This window comes from Ammospiza nelsoni, chromosome 8 (genome assembly GCF_027579445.1).
Source record: "Ammospiza nelsoni isolate bAmmNel1 chromosome 8, bAmmNel1.pri, whole genome shotgun sequence".
NCBI lineage: Eukaryota > Metazoa > Chordata > Aves > Passeriformes > Passerellidae > Ammospiza > Ammospiza nelsoni.
Window position 1 is genome coordinate 16,008,389 of NC_080640.1, and position 26,279 is coordinate 16,034,667.

A 26,279-nucleotide genomic window follows, 5' to 3' on the forward strand; every position below is an offset into this window, starting at 1 on the left:
TACTTCCATGTGCAGATCAGATTTCAAACAAGGGTTGATTCTAGGTCATGTATCCTCCTGTGTTTTGATTCATGGTCATCTCTAAATACAAGGAGTATAGTGAAACTAGTGAACAGATTTTTTTATTAATTTCCTAGCTAATTAATAAGTTAATGAGAACTTTGTGCAGAGGTATTTCCTTATTCACAGTGCAGATAACAGTAAAATACCTTAAATTCCAGGTCTGTGACATTATATCCTCTGATAGACACTACACAAGTCCTAATACATTGTAGTTTTGTAACAGTTGAAGAAAACTGGAAACTTGTGTTTTACTTGTGGATAAGTTTATTTAAAAAAATTTAATTATACTAAAAAAACAATGTATAATTCATTTCTATGTTTATTAACTTGTCAGGATACCTGTATAGTGTTGTCAAGTCTACAGCATGGCAAATACGAATTTTAAGCAGCATGATGATGAAAATGAAAACTTTGGAATTAGGAACAGTGTATGACCCTTTGGTTGCACTATGATGTTTCTTTGGTAGACATAATTGTAAGTAGTGATTGTTTTCCTTTAATTTAAAATGCAGAGTTTCAAAGTGTGCCCTTTTGAGAAAAGGATTCTCAAAAGAAAGTATCTGTTAGAAACCAGAGATAGCAGTAGCAGGCAGCTCTTCTGAGTCATTTTTATGAAAAATCCACTTTAAAAGCAAAGTCAAACTTTACCATGTAGAGATACCACTGAAGTAAAAAAAATGGGGGTTGTGGGTTATTCCTTGTTTTAAAAACCACCTTCCATGACCTCTTGAACCTTGGCTAACCTTATTGAAAGTCGTAATTATCTATTTTACCGTTCTAAATACAAGCAAATACAAAGGATGGAGAGCCTTGCTGATTTTGGTCCACAGCCTGGGGCGAAATTTCAGCACTATTTAAAAAGATGAGGTAAAAAATTCTTCCTTAAATTGGTTTCACGATCTTCATTGACAAATAATTCTGTTGGGGGAGAAGGAAGGAAACAAGAGAGGTAAAATTACGTGCACAAAAGACTTCAGTGTAGTTTTGAAAAAGACATTTTAAATATTAAAATCAAAATGTATTTAGGGCATGTAATTTGAGTTAAAGTTTTTTCAGACTAATGTAGACTCTAGGCCAACTATTAGCTATTTTAATTGTGTAGGTTATTAACTCTTCTAAAGCAGTTCCTTGTTCCATCTTTAGCTAATAGGTTATTTTTTTAATTGTTTCTCAATAAATACCAGTTGAATTTTTTTCACAGCTCTAAGGATATAATCCCTATCTCCTGCTAAAACAGAGGTGATAGACTCTGTCTGAGTCAGGAGTGTATCCTGTTGATGACTGCTGTCTAACCTCATCCCAGAGCTGAGGAACAGAACCATTCTTACCGGCAGGGAGTAGAGGAGCACAGCCACGAACAGCAGGAGAATCAGCAGGATGATGAGGCCGAGGAAGAGCCATTTAAACCTGCGCCACACAATGAATTTCATGGTCTTGCAGGGATTTGTGAACCAAAGGAAGGAAGTGTCTGGCCGGCTGCATTTTGAAAGAAGTAAGTATAATTTATACTCTAAAAATTAAGCATGAGATTATAACACTTCAAAACATGCTGGTCTGAGGTTGAAGAAAACAGACAGTTTTGAAATGCAAGATAGCAGTTGCAGTAGACGTGTGCCATTAGTACTGAAACCATCCTGCATTTTATCCTAATGTTTGCAGGAGGAAACAAGATTGGCTTTTATAAATGGAGCTTTGCAAAGGATAACTGATGACTAATATATTACTGCATGCATCAGAGTAACTAGATACTGGGTATTTCTAAAGCTAGTGGGATAAAAGTGTCTTACTTTGGTAGATCTAGTTTGGGGTTCATGTTGGGTTCATCTCTTCCTTTACCAGCTGGCCTCTCCTCAGCTTCTTTTTCATTGACAACTTCCAGTGTCATTTCAACTTTACCCTTCAGAAAAAAAGTGGCATGAGACAAGCATCTTATTGAAATTGCACTAATGGGACTTGCTTGGTACTTAGACAGAATAGCTGGGATCAGCTCATGGTGTACATCTGTGTTTCCAGTTTCCTCCTCAAAACACACTGATTTCTGTACTGCGACAGGTCACAGCATGGTATCAGGAAAAGACACATGGAAAAAAACCAAATCACTGGACATAAAATTGTCCTGCTAGTTCATCTATAGTTCTAAGCCATAATTTTTTTTTCCAATTCAGCAAAACAAAAACAGTTCTCCTCTTCTTCCAAGAGCAGCCTAAGGACTGCATATTTTCCAAATGACCATGCATCTAATTTTTCATATTGCATATTCATATTTTCATATTGTAAATGTTTCTGAATATTTTTCCTCATTTATTAAATTCCAGTAATAAAGTTTTAAGGCAAAAATATTAGAAAGAAGAAGACACCTTTGAAAGGCTTAATATTCTGCAAATTATAAATACACGTTTATATTCTCTGTAGAACAAGTTTGAATGCTTTGGGTCTTCTGATGGCATACATAATCACAAAGTTAGTCTGGGTTCTCAGTACAGAGATTTTGTTTGCTGTATACAAAAATCCTTTGGATTTAAACATTTTCCTTTAGTCTTTAATGCATTTGGGATGTCTCTAATGTTCTTCTGAGCAATAATGTGATAAATTAATGAATCACACAATCATTTTGGTTGGAAAAGACTTCTAATATCACCAAGTCCACCTTGTCAGCTAGGCTATGGCACTAAGTGCCACATCCAGTCCTCTCCTGAACACCTCCAGGGATGGTGATTGCACCACCTCCCATTGAGCAGCCATTCCAATGCTCAACACCCTTTTCTGTGAAGAAAGTTTTCTTCATGTCCAAGCCAAATCTCCCCTGGCACAGCTTGATTCATTCACATGATTTCATCAGCTGCTTTGGCAAGATAGCATAACTGGCACCACAGTCTTTCAGGTTAAACAAAGTTAGCAACAAATTACATAAATAAAGCATTAAACTCACATTTTAAAAGAAAAAATTGTTGCTGGACCAAATTCCTGAACTTGTGCATGGAATGTCCTATTTACCCCTCCTCTGTCTATCCACTGAAAGCTAACAGCTCAGTGGGCGACTCTTTACAGTCTTTCTTTGTCGTTTGAAAGGAAAGGTGAGCACATCTCAAATACTTTTAAAAGAAGCAATAACCTTACCGCTAAAATACGTGAGCCATCCTTTTCAACATAGCATGGCCACCATCCTTTCATGGATTTCTGTTCAAAGAGAGAGGCAGTCCTGGGAGCCTTCTGAGAACTGTCTTCCTTGTATTCTGGAATCATGTCTATACTACATTTCTCAGGGACTTTTGCTGGAATGATTGTTTTATGTAAATCAAGTTCCACAAAGCCTAGAAGGCGGATACAAAAACAAACACTTCATCACACAACCGTCCATACAGCACAGCAGCTCAGCATCAACCTTGCTGTCTCTAAACTTGCATGCACAGGAAATACAGGAAAGGCAATCAGCAAACATTATGTTCTTGTTTGTCTAAAGATGTTGTGAGGCAGGGAAGTGGAACACAATTTGTTTAAGCCCCTCTTGCTGGTGTTGATAAATTTGATTTAGCAAGCTCAACAAGAGCTTGCAAGATTGCTTGATTTTTTTAATAGAGGGTTTTTCCCTCCACAAATCTAAATGGAAGATACCCAAATACAGCAATATAATAAGTAATTTCTGACAATTAAATGCATAATTTAGCAAACTTTAATAATGGTTATAAATCAACTACTTGTTTTCGGGTTTTGAGGCCTGTATAGTTTGTATGTAAGCTAAAGACTTTGGAGCAGTCTTAATACAGGGCAGAGAATCCTGTGCAGAGCAGTATCTCTAGAAAAGGTAGGGATTAATAACAGTGTGAAGTAGGTTGCTTCAACCTCCTTTACATGCTATTGTCAATACTCTTATTTAGAACTGAAGTGCCCTTGTTTAAGTAATTTTATTTAAAAAAAGAAGCAAAGTAAATTTTCATGCATATTATTATTTCATGTGCCTTGTGAGAGGGTTTACCTGATTGAAAAGTATCTTGGTGTACCTGCTAAGATACCTGTAGGCCTTTACTGAGTGAATACTTATTCATTCAGTGAGCCTGTACTGTGAAGGAAAGCTGGAGTATATTTCCATGTTCAGTGTCTCACTGTAAATGTAATCCTTATATGATAATTTAAAATTGTTCACTCTGATATCCTGCTTTGAGAGAGCAGTAATTATTTTCATTCAAAATCTTACCCAGATAGTCATCCAAGGAGAACTTGTCATTATCCCATATTTGAATGATCAGTTTGGGTGGGATTCTGAATTCTGTCTTGTCAAGACTCCAAAAATGTTCCTAAAATTTTAAAAAACAAATACGAAACATCTTTAAAATTACTTATGGAAATCCAAAGCTGAAGTCTGCTAGTACTTGTGAATTCTGGGCTTGGTGGAAGTATTAAGAGATCTAATCTTGCCCTGCTAAAAGCAGACTGCTGTTGTTGCCAGTGTGTTGTTTCTGGCCTAAAGGCAAAATGAATCTGTTCACAACAGCAGTGTGAGAAAGTACATGGAGCTGAGCCAAATTGTCTCTTTCAATATGTAGGTACAAATTACCAGGCTAACTAGAATCTGTATTCTAAGAATTGACATCTTTAGGAATACTTACCTTCTTGGAAACTAAACAGAGTTGCTCTGCTGGGAGATAGTCAAAAGGAAAAACAAATCTCCAGTTGAAGTTCCCTTCGCCATCTAATGATCGGTAGTGAACATCAGTTTTCTGCTTATTTTCTTCATTACCAGGCATCCATCTGAAAATATGGAGAGACGTGTCTGGTGTTTGCAGTAGGATTACACTGTGGGATTGCCTGTTTGTACTGGAACTGTGTCATTGGGGGGTTGCAGACCAGCAGTAAGAATTGCTCACAGAGAGCTGGGGAGTTTTTCACGCCCCTTTGCAGTTTGGTTCCAATTTAGCAGCATAAATAGGAACATCTGAACTGAATTCCTGATCTAAGACCAGTGCTGTGGTCTTAGAACTCAGTGCTGAGTTGCTGAGTTCTTTTTTAGGGAGAAATTAGATCTGCCTGGTAATATATTTCTCTGATTTCTATTGCTTTTTTTTTATATTAAGATGAGGGAATGTAAAAATTAAGAATCCAAGCCACGCAGCACCAAAACTAACTGTGCATTTTCAGTTGCTATCTGACTCGAGAGATGAAATTCTGGCATCTTACACCACACATTAACTGATTGTGCTTTATCTGATAACACTTCTGTAGTTCTCTGAGGTTAGCATTTGACTTGGCTGAACCAACTAATATTTGAAATCCATGGTCAAGGTATTCCCAGGACATTCTGAATATTATTCATTTTAGGTGTCACATGACAGAATGCTCTTACCCCTTCACATAAATGTCACTCATTTCTTCTCCTGTGATGCTCTTTTCATCCAGAAGGACATCTTTGGTGTTCCAGATGATCACACGCAGGATGTACCTAAGAGAGAGATTTGGGGTGAAAGGTTTGGATTGCTTTGTCAAGGCAGCCAGGGGGTGTGCAGGATGTGGGGATGGATGTGGGGATACTCACTTCTTGGCTTTTCGGGGTGTGATGTTGAATGGAGGGCCTGGTGGTCCTAAGCTTTTGGGGAAAACATCCACCCACATCTGCAGCTTTCCCTGGAGCAGTGCAGAAGATGGATGAGGGATTGTTTGTTGCATATAGGGTTGTCATGGCCCCTTAATTTTTCAGATAAGTTTTCTTGTTTCTACAGAAACTTTCTTTAAAAAGCTGCATTTTCTTATGTTTCTAGACTAACCTGCCTTACATTTTATACCAAGCAATAATGATTTGTAGCCCACTTCCCCCTCAGAAATACCACACCATTAACAACATGACATAAATTCTGGAATGCTCCATTTCTGCTTTCGAGAAACCACAACCAAGGCAGCTCACAGTACCTGGGAGATGTTGGGCTGGAAAGTGCTATATAAGGTTCTTGTTTCCACATGTTCAGGTACCAAACCCTGGGTTCTGAGGATATGAAGGGCTAACCTCTCTTCACCTGGACCAAGATGCTGATGCAAGATTTTGTTAGCTTCTGAAATAAAATAAATGGGAAAAAACCAGGGGCTTATGAACTGGAATTTGCATTTGAACTTAAAAATTATTAAAACCAGGTAGTTAAAATTGAGCATAAAAGTATATTCAACTTGGAGAAAAATCAAAGATGTATTTCTAGCATTCCGTAAATAACTGGAAAGTTTTCTATTTTATCAATGTGAATTTGAGACATACATGTAAAATAAGTGAACTAACTCACCAGCATCATCCAAAGTATAGTCTTGTCCCCCGTAGTTAATCTTTCTGCCACTCTCAGAGAAGACAGGAGGAGCATAGCCTTTAAACCTGGCTACATTTTGCAATAACTGGGTGGGTTTCAGTTGATCACGCCAGGTATTCACACCTGAACTTTTATAAAAGCAAAAGAAACATATCCTATAATTATTCACCATTCATGGCATTTACACATCATGTAAAATGTATTTATTAAGAAAGAGCAGCACTTGAACTGCCTAGATTGAGGGCTCTGGAGTTTGATACAGTGACATAATTTTGTATCAGCTCAATTACCTTCCAAGACAGTGTTTTTTCTCTAAGTATCAAAATAATTCAAACTCTCAGATGTTTTCATATTTACTTGCAACAGTAGGTCAGAAAATTCTGTTAAGTGTGAATTCTCTGGACAGAAATAACATACATTACTGGATTAAGAAAATGTCAAGATATTTGATGCCATGGTTTTCAGTGAAGGCTGTTCTGAAGATTTACAGTTTCACTTGGAATTTAGATGATAAACCAAGCACAACAAATGCCCTTGAGAAGCCACAGCATTGTTTTTTAACCATAGAATTAAGGGGTTTTTTTTGAGATTGGGTACTAGGTCTTACAGACTAAAATTTTCAACAGACAAAATTTACTTACATCCAGTACTGCTGGGGGATGCCACAGTGAGATCCATAACGAGAAAGGAATCTGTTTTCCAGATCAATGATGGTTTCACCCACTTTTTCATCACGAGTCAATGCATCATAATCATAGACTGAAATTTTCAGATCCTTTTCTTGAGGCAAGAAGCAGCTGAGTTCATACATTCTAAACATAAAAATTGCCCATTAAGGCTATTGTTCTTTTGAGAAATGCTTCTTATTTTTAAACTTAAAAATACAAATTGAAAAAAGCACTTACTAGTTTATTTTTGAGCAATAGCCTTTGGAAGGTATTAAAAGGATGCTTCCAGTGCTGATAAATCTAGCAACAGTTATCTTTCATGCTCCAATTTCTATTTGCACTAATAAATAATTTCATTTTTACTCCTCTGGATATTACCTCCTTCCTTTCTGCACAATGTATTAATTAGATGTTTTCAGCTTGAATTGGGAGTGAGGAAGGAAGTTACTTTGTGTCTGTAATCAAGTCTCCTTGCTGTCTATTTCTTTGCATAATCTGAACAATTGAAAACCTGTAGTACATCATTGCAAATTATGCTTTTCAAACCCTTTATAACCCTTCTAGTCTTCCTCTCTAGTCCTCCTAAGTTATCAAAATCCTCCTCCCACTCTAAACCAGACCTAGAATTTCATAGTAACTATGCAGATGATGTAACTTTTCATTCCTAGCTAGTATTTTTTAGTCATATATTTCAATGGTGTCACTAACACCAATGTACTGGGAATGCATGCTAAGCTGATTACTTGTAAGATCCATCTAGTTTTCAGAATTAAAACTTTTTCCATATTCTATAAGCATATTTTGTTATTCTTATATGCCTAACACAGGCTGGTTTAAGATATATACATTGTTTTACTTTGTGCAATTTACCCACATGACAAAATCTACGGATTAGCCAAACATCTGTGTTTCCCAATGATTTCAAAGGAAAACACCTTATGCAATTTTACTCACAATTAACTGTCAGTATATAACTATGAACAGAGCACTGAATATTTCAAGTAATGGTTTACCTTAAAAAAAATTAGGAAAACATTTTAAAATACAGTAAATTGAAAATACAAAAAAGTTTGTTACCTGCCAAAGATTGGGTTGAGGGTATTAGGCACGTAATGATCTCTGTCTTCAATTACCTTTTTACTTAGAGTTATTTTTATATAAGGATCACACTGTTTAAAATAAGAAAACAGAACGTGGTTAAGGGCCAGTTTTCAAGAGTAACTTGCTTTAAAGCGCAGCAGAGCAGCGAGCCGGCAGGCGGGGCAGGGAGCTCACCAGCCCGTTGCTGTCCTGCGGCTGGAGCTGCAGCGCCCGCACGATGTAGATGCGCACGATGCACTCCTGGGGGCCGCTGTCCGGCAGCTCCCGGAACTGCCGCGGCGGGGCCGCCGCTGCGGGGTCGGCGGGCAGCGCGTAGATCCTAAAGGAGCCCTGGAAAACAGCGTGAGGGCTGGAGAACGGGCACCCTGCTCAGTCTGCTTTCTCTTATTTAGCCTACACATACACACCCTGTTTTACATATATAGCCTGATCCACAGTGACCTAGAAGTCTGTGTTTTATTTTTGTGGGTTTTGGATGATAACACTAAAAAGACAAGGTTATATCCTTTGCCAGTTTAACTCAATTCAGCTGTTTTGATGTCAACACGATTGCTGAGTTTTGCTCCAGCTAAGAATATGTAACAAATACTTTGTATTTGTTTCTCTCTCCAAAAACATCATTTAAGGTTTGGAGATGTTTTGATTGGTTGGTTGGTTTTATCTACATTAGCATTATTTTAATCTATAAAAGTCACAGAAACAGTACAAAATACCTTTTCCAAAATCATTCTAAAAACGTGCTTTTTGGAATTTAAGTCCTGTTTCAGAGGTTATCTGGGAAGGTTTTGTTCCATGGTTACTGGGGAAGGTTACATTAGGAGGAATTATATTTATTTTCAATTAACATGAAGCACATCTAGTGTGAGCAATGTGTAGCTGTACTTTCCTTCCTGTACTTTCCCAAAAGATGGGTCTGTAGCTAAGTAGTTACCAGTATCTGTTGCCCCTACTAATGTACACATCTGTATTTAAGCTGAAATTCTTGCATGTAGATCTACTTAAATAATCACTAATGTACAAAAGAATGCAGTTAACATTTGTTTGTTGCCCATCATTTGAAATGTACCTTGAATTCCCCGACCACTGATGGATCATCACTCTCCTCAGATTTCCCTCTGTATAGTTTAAATGTATCACAGAAGTCTGTTAAGTTATTGAATTCAGGTACTTTTTCCAATTCACAGTCATACACCTTAAACACAGAAAAAATAAAAGTTTAGAAATTATGATATGTATATCAGCTCCACCATAATGGCACTGCAAAGTATTTTATGTTTGATGGAATATTTTAGGGAACCAAAGCTTTTGGAATTATTTTTATATCAAAGTGGGAGCAAATGCAATGTTTTGGAGAAGGTGTGACAAAGCTTCATTTAGGCTTGGTTAAAACCAGAGTAAGTAGCATGTCATAAGGTTTTTACTTTTTTGTTAGCTGTATTAGACAAGAAATGAAAGTAGTCTCACTTCAAATTTTAGCCAACAAACAGTAAAAGTACTGATTCTCTGTGCTCATACTTTCTTAATCTGTATGTTTATTTAGGATCTGCCTGGTGCCCAAAGATGTCAAGAGTAAAATTCCCTTGGACTGAAGGCAAGATTAAATTATTAATACATCTCTTAATAAGTGTAGGTAAGTAGAAGAGAAGCCAAGATATCTTCTTAAAACCTTCATTTAATCATATGAATAAGGAAAGAACCTTTATAGAAAATCATGTATAGTTAAATTTTGAAGAGCATTTAAAAATAAAAAAAGGACAGTTTTGATCAGGTCTTGGGCCTATAAACTCTGAAATATGTTATTTTATCCTAAGCATTACCTTTAAAGTGTCATATCCTTTTTTAATGTACTGTCCACATTTTTCATATTCTCCTATTGAAGCATAAAATTTGCTCCACCAATCAACAATTTCTTCCTCCTTAAAAGAAAAGCAAATAAAAAAAGCTTTTATTGGGAGATAAAGCCTCTCTCCTATCATACTGTACGGCAGAAATAATGAACAATTCAGCATATTAGCAAACAATATCCTCTAAAACTTATTATCAGTTAGGTAACAGTTAGGTAAAGATTTATCTGAAAGAAAATTGGAATATAATAATTAAGGCAGTTGCAGATATACCTCACTGTTAACCAAATGCATTTGAAAAGTAGTTGAGTCTTGCCCCTTAAAAATAGTACTTCAATAAGCCTCATGTCACCTAGATACTAGCAATCTATACACTCTACTAATCCAGTATTTCTGTGGGTTTTTTCTATTTTTATTTAAGTCTGATAATCACTGTTAATAAAGTGCTATTTTCTGTATTCACAGGGTTTGTACAATATAATTATTTGCCTCTGAAAACAAATTCCCAATGGTAATAGATGGCATTCATTGTCTATGAATGAACAGAATGAAAATTATTCATCCACTGTGTAAATCAGATTTTTTTTTAAAGATTGTTTAGACTTACAGAGAATCTTAAATATTATGTAGATCATTAATGGTGAGTATTTGTTGGGGCTGTTCTGGGTTTGTTGGGTTTTTTTTTATATATAGGGCATTCTATTTCAGTCTTGCATATTTTTCCTATATCTACCAGGTGACAAGTTCACTGTAGGTTTTATATCAAACACTTTCAGAGATTACTGTTGTCATCCACATGCTTAAATGCTAATTTGTAAGGAGTATTGCTATACTGGTTTTCAATTGGAGAAAGCAATGTGTAGATTCTTTTGAAGTAGTATACATTACCTTTTCTGTGAGCTGCTCATGAGGATCAAGTCATAAAAAAAGAGCAAAATAAAAGCAATGGTAAGGATATGATTTGTAGAATTGTATACAGTTAAATAGGCTTTAAATGTTTAGTAGTTTGTATATAGTAAGTGTGCAAAGTAAGTTACAAACATTAATAATTTCAAAATGCTTTTGAAGACTACTTAGACACCATGTGTTTAACTTGATTTTTTTTTTTTTGTGCTGTCAGAAAAGCAGAATGTTCTGGATATTGAATTGGAGCATGCATATTTATATACACATGCATTTTATAAAGCAGGTTTTCGGGATTGCAAGACATTATTACCCTGTGCTTTGTTCTTCACATAACCAAAAATCAAAGCAAAATATTGTGTCTGTGGATTTATCCATATGAGTGTGAAAACAATATGCACAATCCAAAATGCTTCACCTGTTAAATCACAGATACCAGAATTATGACCCACTAGTCCACTAAGAGCAAGCATCATGCATCCCATCTGGAAGCCATGATTAGCAATGTCATTTCTGCTTGTTTTTTATACATTGTACCTGTTGTTTTCATTTAAAAGCATTAGCAATGAATTTTTGTGCAAAGCAGAAGAAATGTAAAACATTTTATGAATACAAGCCAAATGCATCAATAGGTCAGGACATCACTCTGGTATATCATTCATTTACTCCCATTTCTGTTCTCTTAAGTAATTATTTAACTGGGATGTTCAAGTCTATTATATTTTACTAGTCTTGTCTACCTTCAAATCATAAATACAGCATATTCTTATCAGATTAGCATGGGATTGTCATTTTCCAAAGCCAGTTGGAATGAATTTTTTTGTGGAAACAACATTAGTGATTTGCAAAACTTACTGGCAGAATTCATGAGGTAATTTTGAATAGTTTGCTATATTTAAATTTCACTTTGTTTAAATATTGGTTTGTAATGTTGACAATGCAAAGGTTAGCTTGCATAATTACTCAATCTTAATTCAAAGAGCAAATTTGAAATCTTTTCATGAAATATACTTTGAAGAACTTTGAATCTTTCATCAAAGCATAATGTTGGAAGAATTTAAGTCAGGGGTTATGTTTTGAGTTTGTATTTTTTTTTCCTTGATATACCACCAAATGTCTCTTCAAATAATGCACTTGGTAGTTTTGGGAAGACATAGTTAAGGAGAAATATAAATCAAAACCTTAAGATTTTCTTCAAAAATTCCCAGAGTGAATAGTAGTCTTCAATATTCAGATATTATTGTTACTAAAAGTTGTAATCAGGACATGCTCACACAATGCCAAAACACAGAATAAAATGCCATATGATAAATTAGAGATTTTGGAGTGACATACTCACATGGTAAAAACAATGTAATGTTACTGTTCTTTTTAAAATGTACCCAATAACTACACTGTAGATTGTTATACATGAAGTTGTCAAGATATTAACATTTAACTATTATCTTTAAAAAGAACTGGAATTATGGAAAAAAAGTCCAAGAGATGCAGTGGATCCCTAGAAAAGTCAGAGTTTTGTAAATTGTAGTATTATTTTCCAGGAAATAGACTTTTAAAAAAGTTTAACTATTAATAGCATAATGAAATAAATCCCATCAATTTTTTCTGCTTTTATCACACAGATTTTAATTAAGTTGGCACACAAAGAAGTTTCTAGTAGTTCATACATATTGTGTATGCATAGTAAGATCTTTGAACAAGGGTACCTTAATATAACTAATCTTACAGGACTTGTGAGCATCATCTCCTCCAGAATCTCTCTGGCAGAGCTGCCCAGAGAAGTCGCCCCTCAAGGCCCCGTGGATCAGCAGTGCTGCCCATCCAGCCCGTGCTGGTCACCTGCATGCATCGCTCTGGTACATACATGCACTGCTGTTGGAGAAGCCATTTTGCTGAGTGCTGCTGACATACTGCTTAAACACTGGAAATCGGAATGTAATGGATGAAATTTTGGCATTTTATGTCCTCAGGGTGTTCTCTTCATAGCACTGACACTTTCCACAGTTTTACTTATTTCAATTTAGATTGTTCTGAGTTTCCATTTCTCTAATATGGATGCTTTCACTGTATCTAATGTTATATTTGGCTTGGGTGATGTCAAACTAAAAGAAATTGTGTTTCTGCTTATGTAGCATTTAAAATTTTCCCTTTTTAGTTGAAATAAACTACACAAATATAATCAATTTTACTGGTGACTTTGAAGTGCTAAATCTTCTTTATTTCCTAAATGTTTTTCCTTATAATTTTTAAAGAAAATAATAAAAATATATCTTACTTATATTAGAGGAGAAGACCTATTTCAGATAAAGGTTAGAGACTGCTGTAAATTAAATATTAATGTCAATTTACATGTATGATGACAGTAATCACAAGATCATGGTCTATCTATCTACTTAAATTAGAGTCTGAATATGATGACAGTAAGAAGAAGAGATGAAAGAAGAACAAGGCAATCATTAAAATAATCAAAGAACAGTAAGAGTCCAAAAGCTTAAATTCAGTATTATTGACTTTGGGACTCCTGTAACAATGTGAAATATTCTGCATTTTCAAAAGTCAAAATTGTGCGTTAAGAGCCTGCAAAATTGCTATATATTAATGAGCATAATTTCTCTGCTTCCTTTAATGTAACAGGCCATCAGAAATCTTTGAAAACACCTTCTAGGCAAGGGAAGCACTTTACAGTCCTAAAAGAATGAATTTTTTTTCCTTAAAAATGTCACATTTCAACTCAAGAGTAAAACTCTGTAAGTAGAATTATTTTTTACCCGGAAAGTAAAACTCTATTGTGGAGGTCCCAAAAGAATCAGAGCAGTAAAGAGACAAGGCACAACAGAAGGAGAAGGAAAAGAACTGTTAGTGCAGAAAAAAATTTTTTCAGTGTTATTGGGTTTGGATGGCTTCAAGATAAGAGAGGCCAAGCTGCGACTGTGATAAAGTGAAGGGCTGAAGGACCAGAGCATACCCCTACTTCCAACTCCTTTATCTAGAACTGCTCAGTCTGCAAAATCAGGCTGCCCTACCCACCACCAGTGGGAACTGGGTGATGTTCTATTGTGACAGTGGTCACAAGGGTTTCAGGATGAAGAGAGAGACGAGAATGTTGACCTCATGTTCAGAAGGCTTGATTTATTATTTTATGATATATATACTACATTATAACTATACTAAAAAGAAATAGAAGGAAAAGTTCTTAGTACATACAAAAGTACATACTTTCAGTAGCTATTGAACAAGATAATTAATTCTTAAGCTAGTAGTGAATTTGACCAAGGACAAAATGCTATAGTTTGGCATTCACAATATGAAAACAAAGTTTAAAATTATGACCAAATTTCCTTCGCTTTCCTGTCACCAAGTAACTTTCTGCCATCTGGCTTTCCAGAGGGTTGCATATGTTTCTGACAATTTTGCTGTCTAGATAGCTCCTCAGAAATCAGAGATCTTAAGAACAAAGTTAAGCATCAAATTTCAAAGATTACCTGAGCTGTTAGCAGTGGCTGTGTGTCTTCCATATCAATTACTGTATCCTGGCGAGGTGCAGCAGAGAGCAGACTAACTGTAAGCCAAAGGTTTTATTAAGGCAATATGGTGTAGGAAAAATATCTTACTAAACAGTTTCATCAGATTTAAATCCAGACAGTTAGAGAAAATGTAAAATAATTCACTGGCCATTTGTTTGATCCTCTAAAGAAAGCAATTAATTGCCACTTTTTGCTAAAAAAAAAAAGACAAAGCACTTTTGTGCAGGATATGCAAACATTTCTCAAATATATAGAATTAAAACTAAAAGTAAGAGTAAAACTTGAAAAAATGTAGAGGAAATGTCACCATTGTATTCAGACCATATTTGCTGGAATACTGGATCATTTCTTTGGCACTAGGGCTGAGGTGATCTGCAGGTAGTTAACTTCCAAGTTGATACTAAAGAGGAACATCAGGGATTGAGCACAAGTCCAAGAGTGGACTCACCTTTGCATTATGCCCTCTTATGCTTCACAGAATGTTACACTAATTGATACTCTCTGTCAGATGTTTTTCCTTTCAGATAATAATATCTCCACATAAGTACACAACATGAGATGGCAACTCATCAGAGTAAACAGGCAGGTAATTCTAGCATCTCACAAGAAGGTAGAACTTTTCATTTTCCAGCTTTGTACCTTTCAGCTGTGGTGCAATGTCCTGTTTAGTGGTGTAGGGGTCACAGCGAAAGCTTTCCAGTAAATCAATAGTGCATTGTCCCACGATGGGCTTCCGTCCAAAGGGTCTGTGGTCTATTACTTTAATAACAAGAGATGGACTGTATAACTCCTCTTTGGGCAACAGCTAAAAATAGAAAGTTAGAGGTGTTTTTACAATGCAAACAGAAGAAAAAGAAAGAATAAAGATTTTCCCCCTAAATTAAAGGCTGTTACTTCATTTATTTAATATTGAACTACTATGTTCTATGGTTGTATGGTGAATGAAAACTTCTAATCTTATCAGTCAGTAAAAGTCAGTAAGAATAATTGTCCCAAATCTTGAATATTCTTGACTCTTGCACAGCACCCATCCTAGCAAAAAGTACCTAAACATCTATAAGTAAACTGATGCCCTTTCAAATAAAAAAATATATACTGCACTGGATTGTGCATATAAAATTGTGCAACCTGTACAGTACATGACTGGACAGACATGTTTACATGATCTTTATTGCAATTTTCAGGCTCATAAATTTCTTATGGTAAATCAAAAAAGAATGTGTGAGCCTTCCTACTCAGAACAAATCCATGACTTCTAAAAACTATGGAGGAACTTATTTTGCTATAGACAGCTGGCATATAGGTTTTGTAACGTACAACTTTCATGAAGAGAACAGAAGATGGAAAATTAGGTGTCTTTTTGAGGTTTTTGATCACCACAGATTCCACCATTTCACCCCCACATTCCACAATTAGACTTGGAGACATAACAGGTGCCAGCTGGTAGTTTTTCATGTTTCGCAAACCCCAGGCCAGAATCTGTAAAATAAAATCCAATATGAGCATAAGTGGGAAGGGATGTCAATATGTTTAATATAATACTCCAAAAGTAGGAAAGAAGAAATTAAATCTTTTCAATAATAATATGTGTCTGGCAAAATATTTCAGGGTTCTAGTTCTAGGAAAATTAATGAAAACAGTGATATTCACAAACACTTAGAGAAAAGAGTATTTCTCACTATGAATAGTTTTTGTTTTCTCTAAGTAAATTCAAAACCTTTCTGTCTAGAGGATGAGAAGACTGCACTTGTATTCAGTTAGTTTAAGAGTAACCATACCTCAACAGCAGTGAGTTGAACTACTGGTCTGATTCCTTGAGGGACCATGTAAAGCTTTGGTGCCCTTTGTGATGGAAGAATTGGAAGGTTGGTACCACCCTGTTAAGACACACACATAAGTATTAGATTCTCCCATCTTAGCTGAAATATCCTGCAACTACTAAGACAGTTCTTCCCATAATGTCTCACCGTGTAAGATTATATGCTGTGTCTTATTATATTATACATACAAAAAAAAAATATACCTTGTCTCTCAAAATAAGTTCTGCAGCAAAAAGAATGTCTCCACAAGCTTTGCCATTATTTGTTACAGGATACCAGAGCAGTTTTGGTGTGATGTCATCTTCTGGGGCCAACTTGACCATGGGGCAACAAACACTTCTTCCAAGGAATTCATCTTTACCCTGCAACCAAAAATGGCAAAAATAACCATTAATGTACTGACAACTAATATAAATAAATAAAAAAAGCAATCAGGGTAAAAAGGTTTCACCTACCACTTGGTCACTGTCAAAAAGTTCAATAACAACCTTAGGTGGGTTTTGGGCTATTGACTGTGGGTCCCCATAGATCTCAATTTCATTAAATATGAGAGTTTGGTCCCACGTAGGGTTTAGAGTTGAATGAATGATTTCAGTTGTTTTGCTTTGATGGAGGAAAGAAACATGAGCATATGGATCTGAAATATCATAAAGAAATTGAAAGCATAGAGTTACAGACAAACAAAACCACATCAAGCCATGAGGCACACAAGCACATTTTTATCAAATATAGTGTTATTTTTCTACTGTTGTTACCAGTTCTATAAGCGATTCTATGTAAAACAAAAATGAAAGCATATACATAATTTACATTTAATAGAGCAATTTCCATTTGATTAATAAATCACTTCCTTTATACAAGGCTTGATTAACCAAGTAATAAATGAAAATGATAAAATATCTTGCAAAGCAGAAAGAGAACCAGAAAACTAAAATGAAACACTGTTTATACTAATCTTGTCTTAAATCTTGTCCATAGAAACCCTTTTTTGTTCTCTCCATTGATATACAACTATACTGCCTCATAAATAATAGAAAGAAATAATTCAAGGTCGGACTAGTTGCCAAACAACAAATTGTCCCAGGCTGTATTGCTCAGATCATGGTTAGGTTTCAAACATGCTCATTTATAGCAACCTCTTTTTGTGAAACAGCTGAATGATTCAGGTGGTCTAGGCCCAGTAGTTGGCAGGCCTTTAAATCAAGAGCTATGTAGAAGGTATCTGATGATGGTCATTAATGTTTCCTGTACCAATTGCAATCACTAAAGACTAAAGGCAATTTTAAAGGCTATCTTTAGGTCAGTTTCAATAGATTCTGCCAAGGTACAGGATCAGAGTTTTACAAAATTTGGCTAATTCTTCAAACTAATTTTAGAGGAAAATAAAATGTAGATGAGCTAGTTTATGTATGACTGCATCTGAGGTGCCTGTCCTGAATGATACAAATGCAATTTGGAGGCATTTGTAATTGTTTCTTTGCATTGCTTTTAAGTACTGCATGTTGAAATAAGACCAAATTAATGCAGGCAGCCATACAGAACCCTCCTTATTTTAGAAAATATTACTAAAACCTGTAAAGCACTGTATCTTCTGTAACAGAGGCATTACATTTACTCAATTACAGGGGGGAAAAGAGGGATGCAAATGGAGGGTAATGGAGAAAGAAAATTCATTTCAGCTTTGTCTTTTGCTGAACCTCCTTAAAGGAGGTGTAAAGTCATGTTCTTACAGAATCTAAATTCAATTTGCTCTGTGGCTTTCCAATGAAATTTTGATTTGAATTAGCAAAACTTGAAAACTGGGTATTGCCTGACTACAAAGATGCCAGATGGACACAGCACAGTTGGAATACCTAAGAGTTGGAAATGAACATGGATAAACAAATAAAAGACATGCTTATCAGTAAGGCACAGTGTAGTTTTCTGCAAGTTAATTTCCATAATGAATTAATATAAAACACTGAACACTGAGAGGCAGTTGGTGCCATAACTAATGAAAAAACCATCCAGCTTTCTTCATCCTTGCTTTTATGCAAGCCTCCTGCAGGACAAAACTGCATGTAGGCTTTGGTTAGAAGGAGAATCCAAGGCAAAAGGAAGGGCCTGGTCATGAGAAATTCAGACCTCATCTGAAATCCATTTCCCTCACTGACAATTCACTGGCAGCAACTGGCACAGGACATACAGAGCACTTTGTTTGCAGCAGCCTCTGGGGCAGCAGTAACCAAATTCAGATTATACTTAATAAAGCTGAGACTTTCTTTATGGCATAGTTTCAGTAGCTGGGACCTACACACAGACCTTAAGGAGTTAAGATATTCTACATCCAAATAAATCAAGCTTCCATGGCAAATGTGGGTTTTCTGCACTTTTAGAAGGATTTTTCCATACCTGAAAAACTGTCTTTGTCTAAAGCCATGAGGTTTCTTGCCTGGTAGATGTAACAGCGAAGGTGGTAAGTATATACTCCTGTATCAAATAAAACCAGTTCAACTGCATTATAGAGGTTTCTTTTGTGTGATGAAGATAGTTTGTACAAATGCCTTACACATTTTAACATAAGCACTGTAATAACATTTTTGCTTTTCACATGATGAGTGTATTAATACCAATGAGCTAACCCCTGAGAATATTTGTTCCAACACAAAGCAGAAATGAAAAAAAAAATCACTAATGCTATCTGGGCTTTTTCACCACACAATCATCTAAAAAATCCTTCTATTCAAAAATTGCTCTTTGAAACAGTTTGATAGTCTTGTTCACATAAAGAGAATCAAGAACTGGGCACACCTTTGTTTAATTTAAGTATTCACTACAGCACTTCCATGATCTTGGGTCTTTCACATTTTTAGCTCCTAGCCTAGAAAGTTATCCCAATTGCAACTCTGTCTCTTTGGTTAAAAGATTTTTAAAAATAAACCACTACATGTTAGGTGGAATAGCTTAAAAAGAAGATGTGAGTGGCCCAGCCCAGGACCGTGTGGGGCTAAGTTACTACAGCTTTTCTTTAAAAGATGTCAGGTGTAACCCTTTCAGCCCTTGAAAAATTCTGAGTCACCATCATTGGGCTGAAACCTCTGACCTCTGGCAAGAAAAAGTGCTATTTTCCTCCAGCTGTTAATTATTAAAACAATATTCCCCAGGTTCTGAAATATTTAAGACTTAGACATCCATTCTCAGCAGGTTGATCAAGTTCTGCAGAGTTCAAATAAAGACAAGTCAGAGCCCCTCAAAAAGGATGTTAAGTCTCAGAATTGACCTCTATTCCTGTTAACTAGCACTGGTGGCTCCCATCTCAACTTCTTTGCTTTTGTGATTCACATAACAGTGATTACAAAGAATTTAAAACCCATCCAGGTTGGCAAAGTTACAGTTTTGTTCACTTTGCCAACTCAACTACATGGTACTGCTTCCTCTGGGCCAGGCATTGTCTAATCTTGCACTGAGCTGGTTAAGTAATGTGAACCAACAAAAAAGTTAAATTTTGCATTAAAATTCCTGTCCCATACAGGTTTTAAAAATATCTGTGTGACAGCAGACTGAAATATTGAAATGACTAACTGTAATTTTTCTTTAATAACTTAAATAGGATCTAATCAAGGGTCTGATAGTAATTACTAGAGAAGGCATATAAAGCTAGATGTAAACCACAAAGATTTATGATTCTGTTTGAAACCAAAATGAAACAGACAACATTTTTGAGAAAGGAATTGTCAAAGAACCTACTGTCAAAATAGCAGGAAACCATTGGTGTATTGGCACCAAACACTGTTGTAGCTGACTCCTTGGCTTTGTTTGAACTCTTCCCTTCTTCATCATCAGCACTATTGTCTGCTCCCTGAAATTACATACAAAGAAAAGTTATTGAGTATTTACAAACATGGAATGAACTTGATAGAAATGGACCATGTGAGGGAATTTATTGGCTTCCATCTCCCTTTCAGCACAAGTCTGTGAGTGAATGTACTTTACAAGATGTTTACTTATGTCCAGAGGTCATTTTGTGTTGCCAATTGAAGCTCTGAAGAAGTCATGTGCAGTCATGTCATCTTACTTCCAGAATGTTTTATTTCTGGATATCTACTAGCTACCTATCAGCTCTTAGTGGAGGAAAGCTCGCAGGTCTTCTGCACTGTGCTGAGCCAGAGAACTGCTCCAAGGCTTTCTCCCAGCACTAGCCCAGGAACTATCGCTGTAAGCAAAACTGAAATAGGACTCAGAGCAACCAAATTAACTGGAGAAAGAAAATTCTGTCAGTGAATCCTTGATCAACATTTGGTGCAAAAAGGAGAAACAAACCAAGAAAAAAGTGTGAAGTTTTGTTAATGCTATACACTCAGAATTATTATATATTTTATAAAAACAAAGGAGGCTTCTCACATTATTTGCTACAGTTTCTATTTTGGTAAATAGAGGTTATTTGTGAAGCTGTGTTAACCTCAAAAGCTGAGGAATAACTGCATTCTGCTCATCTATCTGCATCATATGAAATTCTGGCTTCTCCTACACACTATTTTCTTTTCTTATGTTTTTTTGGTTTTTTTGCTATCTTTTCTTGTGTTTGGTTGTTTATACAACCAAATATTCATGACGGGCAGCTTCTTCCAAGCCTGTTGTCTTTTGTGCTGATGTTAAAACATCTAAATTACATGCACAAAAATCCTGAGCTATCTTTTCACTTGATTTACAGGAGGCTTACCTAGTAATTTGGCCTTTTGAGGTAAATCTCACATAATGCAAAAATAAAAATAATTTAAAAATAAAGTAATAAGTAGGATTAAAACCATAAAATATAAATAATATATAATGTGATATATAATATTGCATATGTCATTAAAATATAAAAAAATTAGTAAAAATACAAGAATCTCTACCCCAACTTTAATGATCCCTTTCTGACTAAATAATTTAAACAATACACACTGTATTATCTTCTCAGTTATACACTAGTTTAACAATGCATGGGCTAAAATGTCCAATATATTTGTTTATTTACTCCAAATTAACAGGTTGACCTTTGAAAGATGTGTTTGACATTCTGTCTCTTACCAAAGCACCTTCAAGTTTAAAGATAGCTGCAGCGCCATGTGTCTCTGAGGGAGCCATTTTCCGTCTCCATCGTCTTCGGCGGAAAGTGTCAGAGCTGCGCTGCTCCCAGTGAAACTTCCAGCCAATCAAGGAAGCATATTCCCATCCTTCTTGGTCTTCATATGATGACCTTCCCTTGAAGACATAAATTCTTGTTATCCACAGTGTTGTGTAACAGTAGTAAAAAAAGCAGCGTTTCCTCTGGCAAGCCTAAAAACCCCCTCCTAAACCAAGGCTAGAAACATCAATGTACAAAAAGATAAAGAAAGGGAATGCAATGAAAATGTAAAAGGTTGTTGTAGATTTTTTTTGCTTGGTATTACGTGTTTTCTTCACTCAGGTAATGAGTAATCTCATGCAGATTTAAAACCAAACAACCCAAAACCCTCACATTATTACAGTGTACCAGTCCCTGCCTGGATCTCTCTTCCTTACCCTTCCTGCTGTCATTCCCTCCGACTGCTCCCTCCTGCGTTTCCGCACCAGCCTTCGTCGTCGATGTGTGTGGTACATTTTCTCTGCAGCAACCCATGACTTGGGTTTAGTGTCTGGAGGAATAGTAATTCCATATTCCCACCCTAAAACAGAATTTAAGAGTTGGTACATTTTCAGAAATACAAGTAAGATACCTGTGTGTGGTGTGTGGTCAACACAAACTGGTTCCCCACCTCCTTTAGTCCCCAGACTTCCTGATTCACTTCATAGCATTACTTGGTGACTCATCCCATGGCTGAAGGCTCACAGGTAAATTATCAGACAGATCCAAACCTGGCTTTGCCACATATTCTTGGTGCAATTACAGAGGTTTCAGGTCTCAACATTCTGATTTCTCTAAAAGCCTCTCAATGCTACTAATCCATTAAAATGGAAATAGAAATAGATGCAGACAGCGAACACTTTCTCAATGTCATATTATCTGATTCCTTAAACAATTTATCCAAATATTTCCTTGGTATTTTTCCATTGGGCAACCAATATCAGGCTCAGAATATTGGTACAGTTTTGACATGTGTCCTCCTTCATTATGAACTACAGCAGGCTGTCCTAATATCAGCAGATAAACAGTAAATCTTACCATGTTCATCCACTGCTCGATTTAAATCAGATTTCCAAGCATCATCTTCCCACACCCATCCAAAAGGACAAGTGAATTCACGTGGGGGTGGGGCTTTTTCTCCATTCTTTCATGTAAGGGAAATATAACAGTTTTCTGCATTAGTAGGGTAAATACACTGTGTAGCAAAACATAGTAGTCCTTCTCTTAAATCTTTACTTATCCAGTGAAAAATTTAACTCTCACCACATCTGTGAAGCTCTGCTCAGATGCTTTCCATTCCCCTCCAGGATAGCGACTCTCATTTTCATACACTTCATCAGTAAACTCAGTATGACCAGCATCAGCTTCAGTTAACAGACTGCACGTCCAAAAAAAATACAATAATAAATAAAACCAATTTTAGTTCACTACAGAAGACTTATAGAAACATAGTTCAGAATGTGCACACACGGGGGTATTCTGCATTGTCCAGCTATTCAAAGGAAACTTAGAAAAAAACACTGAAGAAACTCAAGTTATAGTAAGCATTAGGAGGAACATTACTCATGAATATGAGTGAGTAGCAGGAATGTTTAACTGCTGTTTTATTCAGGATCTGCTTTGAATACATCCCCTTGGAAAAAGAGAAAAATATCATAAATTTAAGTGTAGGAAACAACGACTCTGTATGAATTATATGCATCTCTAGAGCACATGCATCTATGTATATACTAAAATTTGGCACTGTATTTAATTTTGTTTTCATTTATGCTGTTGACAAGGCAAGCAATCAATTAGCTAATATTTTTCTAATTTACAAGTAAAAGAAATAGGAGAACATGAAATCAGATAACAGCCTGTTGCTGTCAGGCACAGTGGTTCACTGTGGTTTAAAAGGCACCAAAGTGTGTTCCACACTGCCCTTTGCTGGCCAAATCGAGCCACAGATCATCTCCCAGTGGAAGCAGCTGCATGGCAAAAATATGTATTTCAACAGGATTTGATGCAATTTCTTCACGGCATCTTATTCATAAAAACAATATAAATATATACAGTTCTTTAATATAAGCAAAACCTCATCCATTCATGGCTATAACTGATAAAATTTTAAAATAGCACATATTTTTCCCGCACAGTTTTTCCATAGCAACAGTTCTATTTATTTTTCACCATCAGAACACAAGAATTTAAAATGGGTCAAATATTTTCTTTTAGGAAGAAAGAAAAGTCTCTTTCTCATGCTGTTTTTTGTTTATGAAACAAATAATGTTCCCAGTCTGGTTTGAAGTGTGGCAACACACTGGGACTGGCACAACTCCAGAGCTGAAAACCTCTGGCAGAGCAAGACTGAACCTGCTGGAGCTGAGGAAGGGCTGACACTTCATGAATTTGGTCTGCCAGGGGAGGAGCTGCGACATGGCACCACAACCTTCTTCTGAAAGCAACACCTGCCTTGAGTCAGTTTGAGAAATAACCTGTGACAGTTGTTTCGTTTCTTGTTACTTTTCAACATTTAATGAAATAAGCACAAAAAACCCATCCAGTGTTTGTGAATGCCCATGCAAATGCTGTAATGGCGTTGCTACAGCATGAACTGCAGATTTATACTGGATGCCAGGGTTAAATTTCATCCAGGGAAAATCCACCAATCCAAGGGTCTGCTCTGAAATCATCACAGCAGGACCTGTGAATCTCACACAGACACATGTAAGCCTCTGAGTAGCTTCCTAGGCATGAAATATTACTATTATCCCTTTCTAAAAGATGAAGAACTGACACCTAGAAAATATAAGCAATATAGCCATCATAACATGGGGACTGCAAAACCTTAAGTTAGTTCTTAGAAATGGATACTTTCTTTCTGTTGCCTGTTTTGTTTTACTTTTTAAAAAAGGTAATGTTAGTTCTAGCACTATTAACTAGCTTTGACTATTGGCTGGTTTTTGCTGCCCTGGAACATTCAGCTTAAAATCCCTTTCTCATCCAAGAAAACAGAGGAGCTTTTACTCAACACCACAAATGCCTTTATTTCTATCCGCATAAAATTAAAAGAACCTGACCTTCTTTCAGGATCAACCATCCATTCTCCTTCCCAGTCCCAGCCCTTTGGGGGTAGAAAGTACTCTCTTTTCAGTTTGATTTTTCCTGTAACATCAGAAAACTTGTGGCGACCAACAAGTCCTGAGGTACCCCACTTTCCAAAAAGGAGAGCCTGATTTTCATACTGTGTGGGAAGAAAGCAAAAATCCAATTATTATTTAGAAATAATTAACAGTTTTAGGAGGAAAAAAATTATATATTTATGTAACTATTATAACTGAAACATTTTACTATAAATTTACTTCCTCTGAAATTAAGTACTCCCTTTCCACATCACTCTGCAATGTCTTCACCAATTTTTTTCTTTGATTTTCTTCTATGCTGCCTGGTAAACCATCTTCTCAGTGTAATGCCTCCCTACAACTACAGTAAAAATTTCTCTAAATTAAAGCTCTGTTAAATAAAATTATGTTACATTATTCAAAGAAGCTCCTTCTGTTCCCTGAATGCATGATTTTGTCATTAATTTCCATCTCAAATCTCCTCCTATTTAAAATCTTTTCTTTTGTAACATGCAGAACTGAATCAAAATCTAATCATAGGAGTTACCAGGGGCACGATTCTGATGTCAGCCCTGTCTATTTCCTCTGCTGGGATTATTTATAGTTTATGATGGTCTTGAATTTTCTGCCCTTATTCCTGGAAAATTGTTGAAGACCAACAAAAGAGACATTCAATACCTCTTAAACTGTATACTTAAATAATGCTTTGAACACCCATTGCCCTAAGTGACTTAGTACAGCACTACTAAATATTTAAGCATAGGTGCAACAGTGACATCACTGTAAAAATGTCTTTTTATTAGCTATTTTACTGCTACTGGATTATATGCACCATTAGGTGATGTAGCATATAAAATACACCTGCTACTGCCATCCAAAACCTCTATTATTTGCTGTGGGAGTATTTCAAGTATTTGAATTCTGAATTTGTTAACTCTTCTCATTGAAGTGTTATTGTATTATTGCTTTTTGTCAGCAACAGTAAATTTTCTGCTACAAAAGAACTATTATTAAGCAAAACCACTTGTATGCAAGTATCATTTATAGAAGTGAAGAAGCAATTAAAAAAAGGGATTATTCACATGCCAAAACATAATAGTTTAGATCTCTATCTTAATTACACTGATAAAAATCTAAAATAAATATACTTGAAATCACTGGAGTTAACCAGATTTGTAGTGACTAACCAGTTCTGAATCTGGTCTGCTGAAGTTCATCTGGTAGGCACAATGGACTTGATCATTAATTGCCTTGAATGGGTTCTACTTGTTTCCTTATAATAAACACTACTCTCCCTTTCTGTCAAGCATGCAAAGAAATTCAAAAGAGCTCCAGCTGCATTGAATTCCCAACATTCACCTCCAAGTTTAAAGTAAGAAAGCAGTGCTGGACATACCATTTCTGCAAAAACACTGAATGTTCCCTCTGCAAAGCTATTAAACTTCTTTTCAACTGCACTGAGCCCCAGCCAAATGTTAATTCGTAGCTCTGCAGGCATTTTGACATCTTTGGTCTTGTCCTGTGGGTACTGGCACACAAACAAAAATGTTATTCTTTGTTCTGTTATGGAGCTATCACAGCTTTCAGTAAAATATATATTAACAGAGAGATATGAGTAACAATACATATTTATTTATCTCCTCCTGTACTGCTTTTTCTCAAAAGCCAGTAATAAGTACTACAGGAGGAAAACATTCTTTACATTATACCTGCCTAGGGCATGTAAAAACCAAACACATTAATGGTAGCATCATCCCTGTTCCTGTATATTCTCTCCCAAGTTTCATTCAGCAATGAGTTTTCAGTGTTGACAACAACTTAAAACTTCAATGTTGATATTGGAGTTTCT

At 35.9% G+C, this 26,279-nt stretch overlaps 1 protein-coding gene across 5 annotated transcripts in view; it reads right to left on the reverse strand.

The window, feature by feature from the left end:
• Window positions 1-304: 304 nt before the first annotated feature.
• Window positions 305-26,279, reverse strand: part of MYOF (myoferlin) — a 61,308-nt gene continuing 35,333 nt past the window's right edge. For 3 of the 5 annotated variants that reach the window (XM_059476584.1, XM_059476586.1, XM_059476583.1), the window contains 30 exons: window positions 25,827-25,958; window positions 24,389-24,552; window positions 22,593-22,707; window positions 22,368-22,473; window positions 21,728-21,870; window positions 21,254-21,427; window positions 19,931-20,042; window positions 18,596-18,673; window positions 16,660-16,841; window positions 16,408-16,566; window positions 16,163-16,261; window positions 15,702-15,863; window positions 15,024-15,189; window positions 14,343-14,419; window positions 10,846-10,857; window positions 9,931-10,029; window positions 9,180-9,305; window positions 8,288-8,443; window positions 8,090-8,181; window positions 6,986-7,156; window positions 6,324-6,472; window positions 5,962-6,101; window positions 5,591-5,679; window positions 5,402-5,497; window positions 4,668-4,809; window positions 4,256-4,355; window positions 3,181-3,374; window positions 1,851-1,960; window positions 1,392-1,539; window positions 305-981 (listed from right to left, as the gene is read on the reverse strand). In XM_059476584.1, the coding sequence (XP_059332567.1) occupies window positions 946-981; window positions 1,392-1,539; window positions 1,851-1,960; window positions 3,181-3,374; window positions 4,256-4,355; window positions 4,668-4,809; window positions 5,402-5,497; window positions 5,591-5,679; window positions 5,962-6,101; window positions 6,324-6,472; window positions 6,986-7,156; window positions 8,090-8,181; window positions 8,288-8,443; window positions 9,180-9,305; window positions 9,931-10,029; window positions 10,846-10,857; window positions 14,343-14,419; window positions 15,024-15,189; window positions 15,702-15,863; window positions 16,163-16,261; window positions 16,408-16,566; window positions 16,660-16,841; window positions 18,596-18,673; window positions 19,931-20,042; window positions 21,254-21,427; window positions 21,728-21,870; window positions 22,368-22,473; window positions 22,593-22,707; window positions 24,389-24,552; window positions 25,827-25,958 (3,729 nt within the window). In that variant the 3' untranslated portion in view covers window positions 305-945. Of the gene's footprint in view, window positions 982-1,391; window positions 1,540-1,850; window positions 1,961-3,180; window positions 3,375-4,255; window positions 4,356-4,667; window positions 4,810-5,401; window positions 5,498-5,590; window positions 5,680-5,961; window positions 6,102-6,323; window positions 6,473-6,985; window positions 7,157-8,089; window positions 8,182-8,287; window positions 8,444-9,179; window positions 9,306-9,930; window positions 10,030-10,845; window positions 10,858-14,342; window positions 14,420-15,023; window positions 15,190-15,701; window positions 15,864-16,162; window positions 16,262-16,407; window positions 16,567-16,659; window positions 16,842-18,595; window positions 18,674-19,930; window positions 20,043-21,253; window positions 21,428-21,727; window positions 21,871-22,367; window positions 22,474-22,592; window positions 22,708-24,388; window positions 24,553-25,826; window positions 25,959-26,279 lie in introns of those variants that run through there. The other 2 variants (XM_059476587.1, XR_009418851.1) reach the window with 2 other exon arrangements.